The 16456-nt window shown below is 49.1% G+C and overlaps 1 protein-coding gene across 14 annotated transcripts in view; it reads right to left on the reverse strand.

Annotated features, from left to right (window-relative positions):
* The window catches only part of PPFIBP2 (PPFIB scaffold protein 2), a 169894-nt gene that overhangs the window by 44217 nt on the left and 109221 nt on the right, over positions 1–16456 (reverse strand). For 12 of the 14 annotated variants that reach the window (XM_077866624.1, XM_077866623.1, XM_077866619.1 and 9 more), the window contains 8 exons: positions 15968–16150; positions 12570–12662; positions 9049–9160; positions 6610–6671; positions 5415–5490; positions 4254–4357; positions 2236–2303; positions 580–637 (listed from right to left, as the gene is read on the reverse strand). In XM_077866624.1, coding sequence (XP_077722750.1) covers positions 580–637; positions 2236–2303; positions 4254–4357; positions 5415–5490; positions 6610–6671; positions 9049–9160; positions 12570–12662; positions 15968–16150 — 756 coding nt within the window. The remainder of the gene's footprint in view (positions 1–579; positions 638–2235; positions 2304–4253; positions 4358–5414; positions 5491–6609; positions 6672–9048; positions 9161–12569; positions 12663–15967; positions 16151–16456) is intronic. The other 2 variants (XM_077866626.1, XM_077866630.1) reach the window with 1 other exon arrangement.

Consider the following 16456-nt stretch of genomic DNA (forward strand, 5'->3'; position numbering starts at 1 on the left):
GCGGCAGGTGTCCATAAAGGTGCTCTGTCAGGGAAGGAGCCCTCATCTCCAGGGACCCTGTCACCTACCCCTCTAGCACTGGGGTTACCCATGTGGTCAAGGGTCGCTCTCAAATAAGGGGTCACAGAGCCCTCCTCACATCTTTCTAGGCTCTTAAAAAAGCTTCCTCTCTAATCTCCTAAATTATCTCATGACTCATCAACTTTATCCACATTATCTCTTCATTCAAAATCTCCACAATGCTCCCAGAGTGGCTCTGGGGATATAAGGCCAGGATTCAAGATCAGGGTTTGATCTGACTCATGGCTCTGAATTTATATTCTCCTACTCCCCGTGCCATATCCCAAAGCCTGCCTGTGCCCACTTCTACATCTTCTCTGTCAACTCCAGGCAGCATTTCCTGCCCCTGCCCTGCCTCTACGATGCCTCGGGCCACATCTGATTGGTTTTCTCAAAATGTTCATGTAATTCCTGCCTCCCCGTCAGCTATAGAAAGCCCTCTATAGGGGGGGACCTGTCTGTCACAGAACTGCTGGGTGAGTAAGTCAGGAGTCTTTATGGAGAGACCAAGAGGCTGACCTTGTCCACAGATTCACTTCTCAGGTCTTCTAGACTACAGGAGAGTTTTTTCTGAGCTCTGGAAAAACACAAAAGAAAGTTAACAAACAGTTACTAGAGAAGGTGTGTCATTTGCGCACAGAACATTCCGAGTTGTCCAGTTTACCAGTTGTCTGTTAAGTGAGTTTAGGATGAAGGTCAGGGAAAAACCATCCTCTCATCACAATCACTACATAGGAGACTGGCCCATCCCGGGGGATAGCCTGGTCAGACAACATATTGCTGAGGGCATGAGGGCATCACTTAAATCCAAATCAAAGGACCTTGGCATTCCCTGAAAGTCTAGAATACATTCAATTCTGTTACATTAATGGGAGCTAATTGTTATGTAGTCATAAAAGAAGGCTCTGTAGAGTCAAAAGACAGGAAAGGTGCCAACACTGCCTTGTCCGTGAATCTAAGACGGAATCCAGGGAGAAAGGAGCTGTACCACATGAGAGTGAAAATGAGCACATCAGCCAGGCACAGCTCCAGAACATCACCTGCTGGATCTTCCAACCCTTTGCTCCAGCTCCATATACCCTCACTAGTCTGTTCAGAGGAATTTGCTTTTTCAGAGATTATTTTGCAGAGAAGGGCACCAATTGTATAGAGAAGAGGCAATGCCACCAGTGGTCATAAGGGTTATTTTGTGACAAGTCTCCCTGGCAGTGTTATTTCTCAGTTCATATGAGTAAAGCAGAATCTCTTGGCACATTGGTCTCCTATGAGCCTGGTCAGTGTGAGTTAGTCAGTGTTGACTTCCTCCTGAGTGAACTCATAAACTGAATTTCTTATTGTGCAAAACCTACTGGTCAGTTGCTGTCTTTGACACTGACAGTTTTTCTCGAGGGCTAAAGGCTGAGGGAAACAGTGTGGCTCTCTAGAAAGTGGGGTCCTGAGCATGTAAGTTCTGGACTCTTAGCGCCATTCTGGGGAAGCTTCCATCATACTTATGGCCAATTTCCCCAGATACCCTCACTGAAAGACAGTCTGCTCTTGGCAGTGGAGCCTCTATGTCTCTATTACATGGGGCCCAACTTGGAAGTGTATTCTAAATTATTGACATAGGAAGCTAGAAATGGGTTCATTTTCGAGGGACCCAGACAGGTGGCAGCCAGGTGATCCTATGGGCCAGCCCGTTATAATTGCTTCCCCAAAGCAATTAATCAACCTCCCTGTAGGAGAAATGGCTCTCCCTGGGAAGCCTGGACTGTCACAGGGCTCTAGGGATCCTGAGAGCAGGAAGGACTCTCAAGAAGAGCTGATGAAAACGAGACCTATGTCATGGCATACTCCCAGCCCCGAGGAGCCACTGGTGGGCACAGACAACCTACAGCCACCTCTCCTTTGAGCCTCCAAGCCCTGGTCAGGTCTACTCTCAGCGGCAATGGCCCAGACCCTTAGCCCATGGGAAGGGAAGTCTTTCTGTGGCCAGGGGAGGAAGGCACGGTTTGTGACTGCTCCGTAGCCAGGGCTACACTGTGGCCACTGCCAGGGTCTGGAGTGCTGCTCAGTGGAAGGTTAGGTGTGCCTAGGACATGGTGGCTGTGCTCACTATGCATGGCCAGTCCATGCAGGTGCCCTAAGAGGGGCCTGAGGGCACAGCAGCTCCAAGGAAATGATCAGGACTCCTACCTGGTTTCCAGTGATTTCTGCGGTAGTGGAGGTGGCCCCATGGTGGGAGAGCTACATCTTGGAGGCATCTGCACCAAAAAACAGAAGTCACTGTAGGGGGCAGTTACTGTCTGGAGACTTCCTACCAGCCTTTCTCCTTGAGGAGTTCCACTTCCTCCTCTAGGTACAGCCAGGATGGCTGTGTCAGTATGGGTGCCTTGCTCTTTCAAGATGCCAAGGAGAAAGGAGTATTGGAAACCTGGGCCGACCTGCCTCTGCTCCCCAGACCTGCATCCATAACCCTGCAGTAGAGGCCTGACACCTGAACCCCTGGGAATCCTGTTTCTCCTGCCCTTTCTGAGCCAGGCTGTTCAGCTTTTTCTTTCATTCAGGAAGCCACCACACACCCTTTCAAAAACATGCCTTCTTGGTGTAGGTTAGCCAGAGTCGATTTCATTTGCTTACAGTGAGAAACACTATAATTGATATATTCACTTAACAAACATGGGCAACATCTCCTGCCTGCCGGGCCCTGTGCTGTGTAGGCTAAGTGCTCCCTACACTAGACAGGCAGACAATTAGGATAAACGATCAGTATAGACGTCCTTATGGTACTGATACCTATAATGCAGTATAGAGATACAGGGGAGGGAAGGATAGTTCAGAAAAGGGCTTCAGAGGGGAGAACATTTGAGAAATGAGAATGCACTTAGTGAAAAGGCTAAAAGGGAAGAGCATTTTTTTAAAATTTTTATTTATTTATGATAGTCACACATAGAGAGAGAAGCAGAGACACAGGCAGAGGGAGAAGCAGGCTCCATGCACTGGGGGCCCGATGTGGGATTCGATCCCGGGTCTCCAGGATCGCGCCCTGGGTCAAAGGCAGGCGCTAAACCGCTGCGCCACCCAGGGATCCCCTAAAAGGGAAGAGCATTACAGGTGGACCAAACATGAGTACTGGTGGTGTCTACGGAGGACACGGTTTGAAGTTTTCAGCATCAAGTACTAAGTGCAAAGATGATCTTTTTCTCTAGAGCCCAGTAAGTACCTTTTTGGTCTACTATAGGGAGAACCCTGGTATTATAATACAGTTGTCTGGGCTTTTTGGTCAGATGGATGGGAGTCTAATTCCAGGTGCTGCCATCTACCCACCATGTGACCTAAAGCAGATCATTACCCTCTTTGAGCCTCAGCTTCACAATAAAATAAGAATCCCGACAGTGTCGTGAGGAGAAATGAGGTGAGAGCCATGTACAGTGCTCATCACAGCGACCACACAGAGCTACCGAGTGCCAATCATTGGTACCGTATTGTTGTCAGCAGTCTGGAATGTTTGTCTGAGTTGGTGACACTTTTGCTCCTCCCTCAGAAAAGCTGAGCTAGACTCCTGAGATCCTCTTCGGTTTGGCCATGCTAGAGTTTCATGAACTTTTTAGATCCTGGGCTAAAGCCCCTTCTCCACCTGAGAAGAGATCTTTGCATTTATTTGCTCATTTGTATCTAGTCTAAATGCAGAGAGATTCATGTAATAGGACCAGCAAAAGAGAAAAGAAAATCTTCCTGCTGGTTATAGGGACTGGAGGAGATGTCTGAAATAGGAACGGATCACTGCAACAGCTGGAGGTATTCCCCTCGACGAGCAAGACACATTCATTCATTCGACAAATATTTGCGTTCTCCTGGGCACCAGGCACTAACATAGAAGCTGGAGAAACAGGGGGAAATGAAATGAAACCACCTGGGTCTCTGTTTATCTCCCAGATAGGAAAGATGAAAAGCATTAAGGAACTGGATTGAGAATTTCTGTCTTTGCAAGTCCAGTCTCTATGATGCCACCCCTCCCACTCTGAATGCAGGCCTGTACCTGGGTGCCCTCCACCCTCGGTGCTCTCCCCAAGGGCTGGGAGGACCGCTCCACCCACTTAGGTTCTCACCTGTCATGCTTTATACCTGACAGGTACCTAATTAGACCCTCTCCCAAGCTCTGTACAAGCTCCTAGGGCCTGCAGAAACCCCACATCATGGATGAAACACAGCACCTCTGGTTTAAATAATTCTTCGGGGCCTTTATTTGCAGTGCTCCACTTTCTGAAACTTCCCTCGAGTTCTTCTTCATTGCTTGAGAGAGTTCTTTCTGAGGGCCCTGGAAGCATGAATGCAGAAGAGGGTGGGGTCATTACTGTGGGAGTTGTTCAGAAACCTGTAATGATGCAAAATTCTAACAGTCTTTCTCCTTCATGAAGAAAGCCTAAGGAAGATATAAAGGTACGTTAAGAGTGTGAGTCCTAAGATTCTTCAGGCCATCTGAAGAAGGGCTGTCATGAGGGTCATCTCAAGGGCAAAGCTCGTGGGTGGAACAGAGAGAGGGCAATCTCTACTTTCCCTCCCAAACCTCATTCCTTGGCCAGACAATTAGGCTCTGACTTGACCTCAAAGACCAGAGGAAAACGGGGCTGTGATACGTGTGCAGGATCAGCCAAAGCTCAGCTAGAATGACAGGTCTCTGAATACCCTCAGAGCAGCCCCCTCTTGTGAAGCAGGTGCTTTCCCAGGGCTGTGGTAGGAGCTCAGGTCAACGGCGTGGAGGCGAAGGCAGGCACCCGGCATCCGCCCTCCTGGGCTCGTATGAGCACTAATGCTGCCTGCGTGGTGCCTTCAGCCTGGCGGCAAGCATGAGACGCCGACAGCTCTCCCTGCCCTCTGCCTTCCTACGGGAACCCAGGCACCTAGAGACTCAAAGAAGGCTCCCCACGTGCCCTGGAAACCTGCTGGGGGAGCTTTTAGATTCCTCAGGAGGTGACAAGCTCGAATCCCCCGTGAGGGGTACTGAACTGATCTTCGGCTCAGGTTTGACTGCACTCACTGCCCCTAAGGGGTATCCAGGAAAGAACACATGGGAGACCCACAAGGACGGGGATTCCCAAGGGCTCGCATCGATGGCTTTCTCTTGACTATCTGCTTAGTCCCTGGGAGCTCTGGACTGTCATCAGACATGTTTCTAGAAATCTAGAATCTAGACAGTTTCTAGAAATCAATAGCTGCTACCAATTTCCCACCGTCCAGGACAGTCTAACCAGCTCCATTCTCCAGCAGAGGATCATCCCCAAATAAAGAGGAGTCTCTGGTGAAATGCCCCTGGGTTTAATGCAGTAGATGGAATTCCTTTCTGGGAGAAAATGAAGAATCCTCCTTGCCCTCACCTTGAGTTGCCATCATCATCTCCTTCACCCTTCGGTACTGGTTTAGCAGCCCCGTGAGCTCCTCTATCCGACGGTCCTGTCAGTGTGAGAGCAGACCATATGTGAACACCACCACTGGCCCCTCAGACGACTTCTCGTGGGGGCCCACACTATGTTCTGGGCACACTGAGAAGATATGCTCTATGGAACTAAGGAATGCTTCAACGGGAAGCCTAGTGTCCAGAGCCTGGGTTCTCAGTGGTCTGCCCCCTAGGCGCTGCAAACATTCTTATCTCCACCTGAAGGCTATGAGTCAGGTCTCCAGCCATAAAACAATCCTTCGAGGGGCTTAACACATTTCCAGAAGCAGGAAACTCACTATCTCCCTATCCTTTGCAATCTGCCTCCTGGTTGACTATTGTCCTCTTGGAGCTACATGCCAAGAAAGATTAAAATAAAGCTGTTGTGTTTATCTCCAGTTTATCTCACCTGTCCCTTAGAAGTCGGAGATTCCTTGCACAACAGACAAAATTCCCAGAGGAGATCATTTCTTTCAGTGAAGGTCTGGGGGCTTGGGAGGCCATACAGAGTTTGGTCTTAGACAGACTTGGGGGTGACCCTGGTTCCACTCCCTACTGTTATCTAACCTTGGACAAAACTACTCGAGTACTTGGAGTCTCAGTTTCCTCATCTGTAAAATGCAGGGTTGTGAGCTTCGGGGCTCAAGTTAGCACCTAGGTGGGTGCTCTACAGTTACAGAGGTGGCTTTTCCAGGATCATGCAGGAACCAGATGTGAGGAGCAGAAGGCAGCAGGGTAAGTACATCACAGGCTGCCCAGGGTCCTTGTGAGGGGTCTATTGCCAGACCGTTCGCATAGGAGGTAGGTGGACAGGTCTCAAGTTCTCCCAGGAGTCTAAGCAGCTGTTACGACACTCGCAATAACTGTGGTGGTATTTATTACCCCACACCAGCACAAACAGGTAGGACTTGAATCTGCCGTTGGGAGATTTTAGTTAGGCAAAGTCCCCAAGGCTTCAAAGCAAGAAACAGGTGGCTGAGGCTCAGTCTTGAAGAGGCAGCAGCCGTTCTCCTGACATGTCCCTGGGTCACTGGCCTGCTGGGCATGGCCCTGCCCAGAATATCAGAGACCAGTAGGGATGGAACAGCCAGAGATGTCAGCAGAGGAAGAACAGGGCTGCCTGATGATCGGCTTACCTTATCTTCATTGGCCACAAGTAAAGTTTCCATCCCCATTTTCAGACGCTGGATTTCTTGGTCTAGAAGAATTTAGGTGTAAGAAGAATTATTGAAACGCAGACAGCCATCCCCACGTGCTAAGATGCTGACACTTTCCTTGTGAGAACATTGCACATGGGCTCTTTTACTTCTTGAAGAGCCTGTGATGATGTCTGGCATAGTTGGTCTCATTGAATATTTGTTGGATTACTAAATGAATGAGCCTAGCATCTTATCTTCTCTTTATGGACATTAGCGGGGGGAAATCAAAATGCCATTTATTCAACAGTGACACAGAACAACCCCCAAATCTTTCAGAACCAAGATCTCAGAAGAATACAGACATTTATTGCCTATTACCTGAGTGGGTATGCACCTGGGCTGCTAACTAGTTTTGTAGAAAATGAGACTGTCCCATGGATTGCACAAAGGAGAGTTTAAAACAAGGGGGAAAAAAAAGTCTACAGCTGAATGAAGATGAAAAAAGAACGATTATGTAAAAGAGCTGGATACTTGGCTTAAATTAAAATGCTCTAGTCAGAATTGACTAACAAATGTTTAGACACATCTATATATACATTAAAACAAACCCTACAATTAAGGAAAACTATCTTATTTCAGAAACCCATAGAATTTCCCTGTAGCTCAAGATACCTGTGTCAATCTGCCGTCGACAACCCATGGCCTGCTCTCCCTCTGGACCTAATAGGGACTCTTGATTTCTTCCCCAACTGACCTGACGGGGCAGGTCAAAGGCCGATGCCTAAAGGAGCTGGAGGTCATTCTGCTAAATGTTTAGGTCCAGGGATTGTCACATAATTGGAGTTTCAAAACAAAGACCTGTCCCTATCCCTGAATGGATTACTGCAAAAGGAATAGAGATAATTATGTAAACAAAGTACAGGAGACGAGGGAACCAAGGTATAGGCATCTCGCTTACAACAAGAATAGGAAGAGTAAATATATGGGCTTTGTGCTAATAGTCATAGGGATTCATTTTCAGAGGAAAGTAGAGAGTGCCTGCTCACTCTCTTAGGCTCTTGACAGCTGAAGATCAGCTCTGCAGCTCCATTTGCAGAGGTGGTAAGCTCCATACGAAGACTGGCAAACCTCAATACTTTGGGCAGAACCCAACCTGAGGAGCAAATGGCCAAAGGACCAGCTCCAAGAGTTACCTGATGATTAATTAGAGGTGTGGACTAGAGAGAAGCAAAGTTGGAGGGGGAAGACTGCCTGCCCTAGAGTCAGGGCACAGGAAGTGTTCTGTGCAAATTAATTACCACAGGGAGTCTAGAATATCTTAGGGGGCTCCAGACCCCACCTTGAGCTTTGGCAGGTAGGGAACATGCTGGAAAGCTGGGAAAGACACCGAGAAAGGCTGAGGGAGCGATGGACATATGGGTCACCAATCTCCTTTTCCAGCCGGAGTCACTGTTTCAGGGCTGCCTGGCCTCCCCACCCCATCCAGGGACCCAAGCCACAGGGTGACAGGACCTCCTCTAGCACCACCTTCAGCCTGCAGGTAGGAGAAGTCACAAGGTGTGTGATTATTTTGTACACCAGGTGAATAGCTGTAAATATCAAATAGGTGTGGATAAGAGGATTTGGGGATTCATCCTCTATTTTGAATCAGCAGACTTGTACTTATCACGGACAATCCACTGCCCTTTCACTTACTCAGTATTCCTTAGGGGCCTACCATGGCTGAATGCTGTGTGAAGTTCCGTGGATATGGTCTTAAATAGAACAGAGACAGTCCCTGGCCCCACAGTGAGGACAACAGTCTATACCAAGAGACCTCCCCAAACACAGCCCTGATAAGTTTTAAGTGTTAGGACACAAACAAGAAGAATGCCGACATAGAGGACAATAGGACTGGGGGGCACCTCATTGAGGTACGGTGGCCAGGAAAAGTCTTTCTGAGAGGTAACATTTAAGTTGAGATCTAACAGATGAGAAATAACTGATTTTTTTCTGTAACCTCAGGGCCTTGTCTGGGTATCAGGCGAGCATCCATGAAGTGAGTGAATCACTAAAGCCTCCCTTATGGGGATGACACAAAAATAAGTCCTATCAATCAAGTGAAAAAAAAGCTCCAGAGGTGGCTGTACGGAGCTTAATGATCAGACTACATCTGAGAAAGCCTTCAGAGCAGAGTCTTCTGGACATGGGAGGAGTTCATGGCAATGATTCCACCATACAGCTGCACTTTATAGGCCCGTTCAAGCATGTGCGTGCATGCGTGCACACACTCATCTATTCACTTGGGCATGTTTGCACACACACAGGACATACGCGCACACTGGCATGCCTCTCACATAGGCATATACATACTCACTCAGGGACACACACGTCCACTTACGAGAGAGGGCTCAGGGCCCAGGGCCAACCATGTTCGATCACAGCCACACCAGTTACCTTTCTCCGCATGGTCATTGTGGAGAGCCGCAGTCCGGGAGAGCTGGCTGTGCAGACGCTCAATTTCTGCATCCTTCAGGGCCACCTGCTCTTGCAGCTGGGCTACCTCAGCCTGAAAGAGCAACAGAGGACCCCTAGCGGCTCAGAGGGACTACCAGACTGTAACGAAGTACCTCAAGTCATTCAGAGACCAGAACCAATGCTTGGGTCCCATGGCATGTGGGGCAGTCAGGAGCAGAGGTGTCAGAGGTGAGCAGAGGTGTTCACGGCCCTCCCCAGCAGGTGGCGCTCCTCCTGGCCAATCTGGCCCTGCCCCTGGCTCTGGCTCTTCACCTGCACCCTCCTACCTGACCAGACTCTTTCCTTAGCCTGCCCCCTGCGGCCCAGTCACCACTGAGGCCTGAGGAGCTGGAAGTGTGCACAATGGGAGGGCTGCTGATGGAGATTCTCTTTCTGGATGTGGCCTTCCTTCTTCCAAGATATTCATGCAACAGCACGTATAAACACCATTGTAACAAGTGTGCACATCTTTCATTTTCCTAGCCCATACAGGAAGTATAGTGGAAACCAAGTCATTCCTGGTAGACGGAGAGTGAGCCAAGAGTACTCCCTCCTTCGAGTACTCTCCCAGCCTTCATGCATAGCCATGGCCTCTGCCCAGCCTCCAGGCCCTGTGCACACTCACCCAACATGTACTTCCGTACAAGCATTCAGGTGTGCTGAGCAGATACACTGTTGCAAATAAAGCATGTCATACAGCTACAAAGCTGCATACTTACATTCGTACACAGCCACACGGACAGTTGTACTGGCAGGTTCCCACATTTCCACTAAGCAGAGCTTGTTAAATTTCACACATAACATTAGGTGTGATTTCCATATCTTTCCATCCTCATTAGAAGATCAGAACTGTGTCGGTCCCATCCCAAGGGGCACACTGGCTTTATATCCCTGCATGTCGCTACTGGGGAGACACCAGGAGTGCAGGATTCGAGGTCTAAGGCACAGAGCCACTCAGTGACCAGGCTGCCAACCCCACCTGCTCTAAAGCCAGGTGCCACCTACTATAGCCTGCTCCTGAGTTAATAGCACAGGTGGAGGCCCCTATCATGGAGCCCATCTCGGTGTATAGATCCACGGAGGCCAGAGAGCCAAGCCCCGCTACGTCAAACAGCTTGTTGAGGCCTACAGCCACAAGGCAGCTTTCCAGAGCTCACTTAGGGCCTCACTGCCTGTGACTTACAACTAACAATGTCGGTGGCTTCTGAAAACTGTAGCCTTAAGATTTTTGGTCCAAACGCCTCTCATTTCTACAAGGACCACAGTATTCTTAGAAGATATCCTCTTAATCTTTCTTGTACCTTCCATGACCATTTTCCCCTTTCTTTGCAGTCAGAGTGAGAGCTGGCCTCTGTTAGGAATCTGGAAGCCCAATGCTTGTCTGAGGGACCCACGACAGATGTTGGTGATGTGGGCCTATCGAGGCAGAGCCCAGCACCCAGCATACGGAGGTCTCTTCTCTTAAGGCCTGCCTCTAGGTGAGGTTATCTATTTAAAATCCTGTAGACTAAGTGGCCAGGCCCCACCTCCCATGTGCCAGTTTCCACAGAATAGGTCAGAAATGACAGGAGCTCTGTTGTGCTTAGTGTAGTACCGGTCCCCACAGCTGGGGAGTCTACAATGGCCCCAAGCTCTCTACCTGACCACAAGGACAGAGTACCCTACTGCCACGGCCACTGAGGCTGCACCTGTGCGGCAAGAGGTCCGAGGCAAAGGTATGCAGACTGGCAGGCAGGTGGGCACCCCAGCTCCCTGCAAGAACTCGGCCTCGTTAAACCCAGGGAGCGCACCCTACTGCTGCTGCACTTGAAAATGAATCACTTTCAGGGACAGACAAGATTAACACAGAAAATGGAAGAACTTTTAAGAACGGGGCAGGTTTTTACTGCAGGGAATCAGGATTTTGTAGAGAAAAGAGCATGGTTTTTGGAATGACACAGAACCAGATCTGAACCTCACCCTGGCCACTCTGAGCCTCGGTTTTCTTAACCACCAAAATGAGGAAAATAAATCAATAGACCTCAGTAGGCTATTTTATTGATCAAATGAGGAAGAAGTGGGCGAAGGGCTTGATGTATTCTGGCACACAAGAGGTGTCTCACACCTGATAGTTACTAAATAACCTGTAGTATCTCAAAGGCCTAGATGCCAAGGCAAAGAGCTTAAGTGATCTAAAAAAAGGTATTTGGTTTTATAACAGGTGGCATGTTCAACTTCAAAGGCTTCCCCGAGACGGGATTTGCAGCAGTGGGGCACTGTGACAGAGGTTCTGAGCTATTTGAGAAAACCACTGCTCCTGGAACAGGTAAGTGAAGCACCCTACATACAAGGGTCACTTAGATAAAAACAGAGCTGGAGAGAAGTGGGTTTGGTTTGCCAGGATCAGTGCTGACTTGGTATTATTCCAAGAGAGTTATTTCACTGCTCTGTGCCTCAGCTTCCTCATCCATAAAGTGGTTAAGAAAATCACTTTATACAACATGTTATACCTACATCAATATCATGTTCAGAGTTTTAATAGAGGGACATATATTATACATAAATTACCAACATTAGAAACTAAGAAAGAGAAAGAGAGACCCCCCCCACACACACACACACCTCAAAAGAGAAATTCCTAGAAGGAAATATTAGGAATATAGCTCTGGGGTGGTATAGAAGTGATTTTAATTCATTTTTTAAAGGTTTGAAAATTCTCTGTAAGGGGTATTATTGTTATAAATCATAAAAATTAACCTAGAGGAAAAAATAAAATTACAAACTAGAAGTTAAGAAAATTCTTAAATACTCTTTAAAACTCCAGTAAGAAGCGAAAATCTGTTAACACACCTGGGGGGCGCTGCAGAGACCTTAGTGAAATAGCAGATGTGCCTTCAGAGGTTCCCTCAAGTGGAAATGCTGCCCAGGGGTTGTTCCTTCCCCCCAACCCCAGGACAGCCTAGCTCCCCAGCTCAATAGAAACTTGATTTAGTTAAAACAATAGTCAAATTATGCATCTATGGAATATGTATATATTATGTATATATAAGTATATTCCATATGTATATTCCATACGTATTCAAGGCTAAAAATGAAGCATGCCTATTTTAAAAACTGATTAATAAACGGACTGCTGTATTTAAAGTGATGCAGCCAGTATAACATTGGTGTTCATCTGCCCGAAGGCTTCTCCCTTGCTCACAGCCCTGTCCTGGTCCCAGGCCAGCCTAGGGGTGCTACGGGACACAGAGAGAGGAAGGAGACTCAGCTACTCCAGCATGAATCATCTCAGAAGGCTTTCCCTACGAGAAGGGCTTCTTAGACCCAAGCTGCCTGCTTGCACAATCTGTGCACTGTTGCGTGTGCACACAGTAGGGTCAATCTGCGTGCTTCCAGCTTAGGCTATTGCAAACCCTGGGCTTGAGTGCAGACCCTTGCCACCAGACCTCAAACTCTCTGAAAGCGTCAGAACCGCCTCTTACCTTAGTGGCCTTCAGCTTCCACTCATACTGATTCCGTTCATTCTCCAGCTCTTCCACCTTGATTTTGAGGTGCCTGAGCTCTTGCAGTAACTCCTAGAAGGATGAGGGAGAAAAACAAGGTTCTGATGGTTACAGAGCACAGTGTTCCCTGGATCTCCAACCCTGGTGAGGCTCATGCAGAGGATGCCTGGGGCAGGAGCACCTGCGTCATGCTCCACGCTGCAGCTTGAATCTTTAAACATGGTCCTGTTTCGGGAAAAGCTGTTTGGGCCATTAGAAAACAGAAGCCAGGGAGTTTCAGGCACAGGAAGAGAAGATTTTCTTATTTTTAGAACCTGTTCAGCCTGCCCCTTTCTGAAATCCACATCCCCTGCGGGGTGTGCCCAGATTGTGCACAAGTGTGTGTGTGTGTGTGTTGGGGGGGGGGGGCTGTGCAGGACAGATAGGACTTGGGAGCAAGAGGAACAGAGGTGCAAAGCGAAGCAGCTTATTACAAAGGAGGAGGAAGCAGGCTAGGTGGGAGCACCTCTCTGTGCTGGAGGGAGCGATCTAGGAACCTGGAGAGGGGTGGCGTGTGATCCTGGAAGGCTCTAGAGAAGAAGGGACAACCAGCAGGACAGAAAACTAGAGAACAAATGCCAAATGTAGAGCCAGTCTGAGTGCTCCAGGGCAGGGGAGTGGGTCTGCTTAAAGGAAGGAGAGAGGGAGAAGGTATCCCAGAGGCAGACAGGGAGACAGTCTGTTGGGCTGGGGCGGAGGGCAGGAGGCAGTGGGAGGTGAGGCTGGAAAGATAAGGTGGGGCCCTACTGCAAGGGCTTTGGATGGCGATATATGGAGCTCTGATGCCAGTCTTTGGCCAGTAGGGAGCCACTGAAGGTCGCTGAATGAGGAAGGGAGAGTTGAACAACTTGGCCGTGGTGAGCTGGAAGTCAGATGGTTTCTTCTGACTACAGGGCCCTTTGCTGTCTAAACTACCCCTTTAGCAAAGATGACACCACTAAGCACCCTTGTCCCAAACCAAGGCTCCTTTAACAGACAGTTGGTCCTGCTGCCTGAGTCCTATCAGAAAAATTAGCATGAGAGTGATCACTTCCAGGCTTTCTGAACTCGATTCCCACAGACTCCCTACCTAACACCTCCACGCAGGCATCTCCGACTGCCATGGCCCAGTGGAACACTTAATTCCCCCTTTAAAAGACATTCCCGTCCCACTCAATGGCATCTCCATCCACCTACTTGCCTGTGCCAGAAACCTGGGGTCTATTCTTGGCACCTCGCTCTCCCCCACAGATGTAATTCATCCCTAAGCCTGGGTAATTCTACCTCCAGGGAAATCAATTTCTCTCTCCAACTCCACTACTCTGGCCTAGCGGTTTGTCTCCACAGCCCGCGCCCAGTCTCTCCAGGGCTTGCTCCTCTGTCATCTTGCCACCCCTCCCCCCCCTTTTTTTGTTAAGATTTTATTTATTTATTCATGAGAGACAGAGAGAGAGAGAGAGAGAGAGGCAGAGACACAGGCAGGGAGCCTGATGGGAGACTCGATCCCAGGACACTGGGATCACGACTTGAGCTAAAGGCAGGCTCTCAACCACTGAGCCACCAAGCCAACCAGATGCCCCTCATCTTCTCTTCTTGACGCCACTGTCCCCCCACCCCCCACCCCATTGCATCCAGGGGAACAATGTAATTAAAGCACACATCTGATCCTGGCATCCCTTGGCTCCTCCCAACTCAGTTCGGGCCTTCGCACACAGCGCTCCCTCCTGTCTGCAGTGGTCTGCTGGGTTAATTCCCACCGACCCTCACACTTCATCAGGCCCCCCTGCTACACTCACGGGGCACCTGTAGCTCTCCTACATCCTTTGCAATCAGACATTTACTGATATGATGGCTAACGGCTAGTTCTCCTCCCACGCTGTGAACTCCGTGAGGGGTCTGGCTAACCCCAAGTCTGTTTTGCTCCCTCTGGCACGCAGTAGGTCTGCATTCCTTCCTGACAAATGAACATGTGAAATTCAATTCATCATTTAACTGGCCCGGAGCTGAGACAATTTGCCAAAAAGTTACACTGCTGACCCTTGAATGTTGTAGGGTAATTCAGAAAGATTTTCTCATAGCTAAGGTAAACATTTGTTGATGCCCTTTTAGAAAAAAATTTAGAAAAAAAAAAAAAAGCTAATTTCCTTGCATCCATGACCTGCAACATTAGACTTTAAGGCCTCGTGGGACTTGCAGCTGATTCAGGATGGTTTTGTGAGAACATTTCTGGTCCTGCCTGAGAGGCACCACCAGGAGACATAGAGTATGATGCGGTCAGGGGCACGTCTTTCTCTTTCTAGGTTGTCTGTTGCCCATCATCATCTAGAAACACTGGTGCAAATTTTAGCCTCTTTTAGAGGTTCTTCTGCGGTGACCCACTCAACATGGGGCATGCCCAGCACCTTCTCAGCACTTCCCTGTCCAAATCCACACTTATACCTGGACTCTCATTTTTATCCCCTTATAATTTTTTTCCCCTCAATCATTTATTTAATTTAATGTAATCTCCTACTTATCTTAACCCCCTGCCCCCAAGCACTTCCCCTAATGCCTGAGTCTGGGTAGAGTTTCAATATGTTCCGTAGTTGAGTATGGATCGTGGTAACTTCCCCCAGAGCCGAGGCCGACCCTCTGCAGTGCTCATGCCTGTGACCTTGACCTTCCCTCAAGCTTTCAAGTCCTCTCTGACAGTGGGCCCCAGGGGCATAGGTCATCTCCATGCAGTTTCCATCACCAGGCCCAGCCAGGTCAAATAGGACCCCGTTCCAGCAGTGTGAGGAGCCAAGTCCAGAATACCAGAAAGATATACCCTTTGGGGCCCAGAGGTTGTGAAATCCCTCTAATGTGATGAAGTGGGGAATGTTTCCTAGAAACTCAGATGATGACCTCATTGTCATAGCAAATGGAAACTTGTGTTCTATTTTCTCACTGGGGATCAACTTCTTTAAAAATAAACTTGAAAGGATTCTTTCATGATGCTATATTTTCCTTAAAAAAAAAAAAGAAAAGAAATCCCATGAGATGGAAGTTCATCGACTCTCCCAGCCCAGAAGAAGCAGTGTCTGAATCACACCTGGGAAGGGAACTCCTGGGGCTTCCTTTGGCACGAACGCCCAATCCCTCAGTGCACCTGACACAGCTCATTCCCAACCCCGAGGAAGACGAGTGCCACTGCCTGTCTGAGGGGTGGCCTCACCTACTCAGACCTGCTCAGGGAGGGTCACAGAGCTCAGCCCGGAGGTAACCACAGAGCCATGTTAAGCCACTGCACGCACTTAAGGTTAGAAGAAACCCCAGCCCCTCCACCAGTGAAGTGCCCCCCACACGCATGCTCTGATATACTTAAGTGTGGTTCCTACAGGTGACCCCTCCCAACAGGCACCGTCCTGGCTGCAGGGCGGGGGCTGGGCCGCACCGTCACCGGCTGCCACCTCCTCAGGGTCGCCCCTACCGAGGGAGAGGCGCTCTTGGATCTGCCTGTGGATGTCCAGCTGCAGCCTACACATCTGCTCCTGCAGCTCACTGATCACATTCAGAACTGACTGTAAGAAGAGAGAGGGAAAAAAAGCACTCAGGGTCAGTCAGCTCTCCACGCAAAGCTCCTCAGCAGAGCAGCCCAGAAAGAAGGAAGCATGCAGAGGGCGAGCAGCAGGTGGCCCCAGGGGGACCGCCCACTTTCTTCATGGGAACCAAGAGACATGGCATCTTCGCGGACACCAGCCCCCATCTATGGGGCTGTCTTGCAGTTTGAACAAACCCCCGGCAGCTCCGTAGTGCCACACCGGGACCATCCTGGCACAGGAACAGTGAGGCCCGGGGCCTGGAACAGCAGATACAGGCACACAGAG

This window comes from Canis aureus, chromosome 23 (assembly GCF_053574225.1).
Source record: "Canis aureus isolate CA01 chromosome 23, VMU_Caureus_v.1.0, whole genome shotgun sequence".
In the NCBI taxonomy this organism is placed as follows: Eukaryota; Metazoa; Chordata; class Mammalia; order Carnivora; family Canidae; genus Canis; species Canis aureus.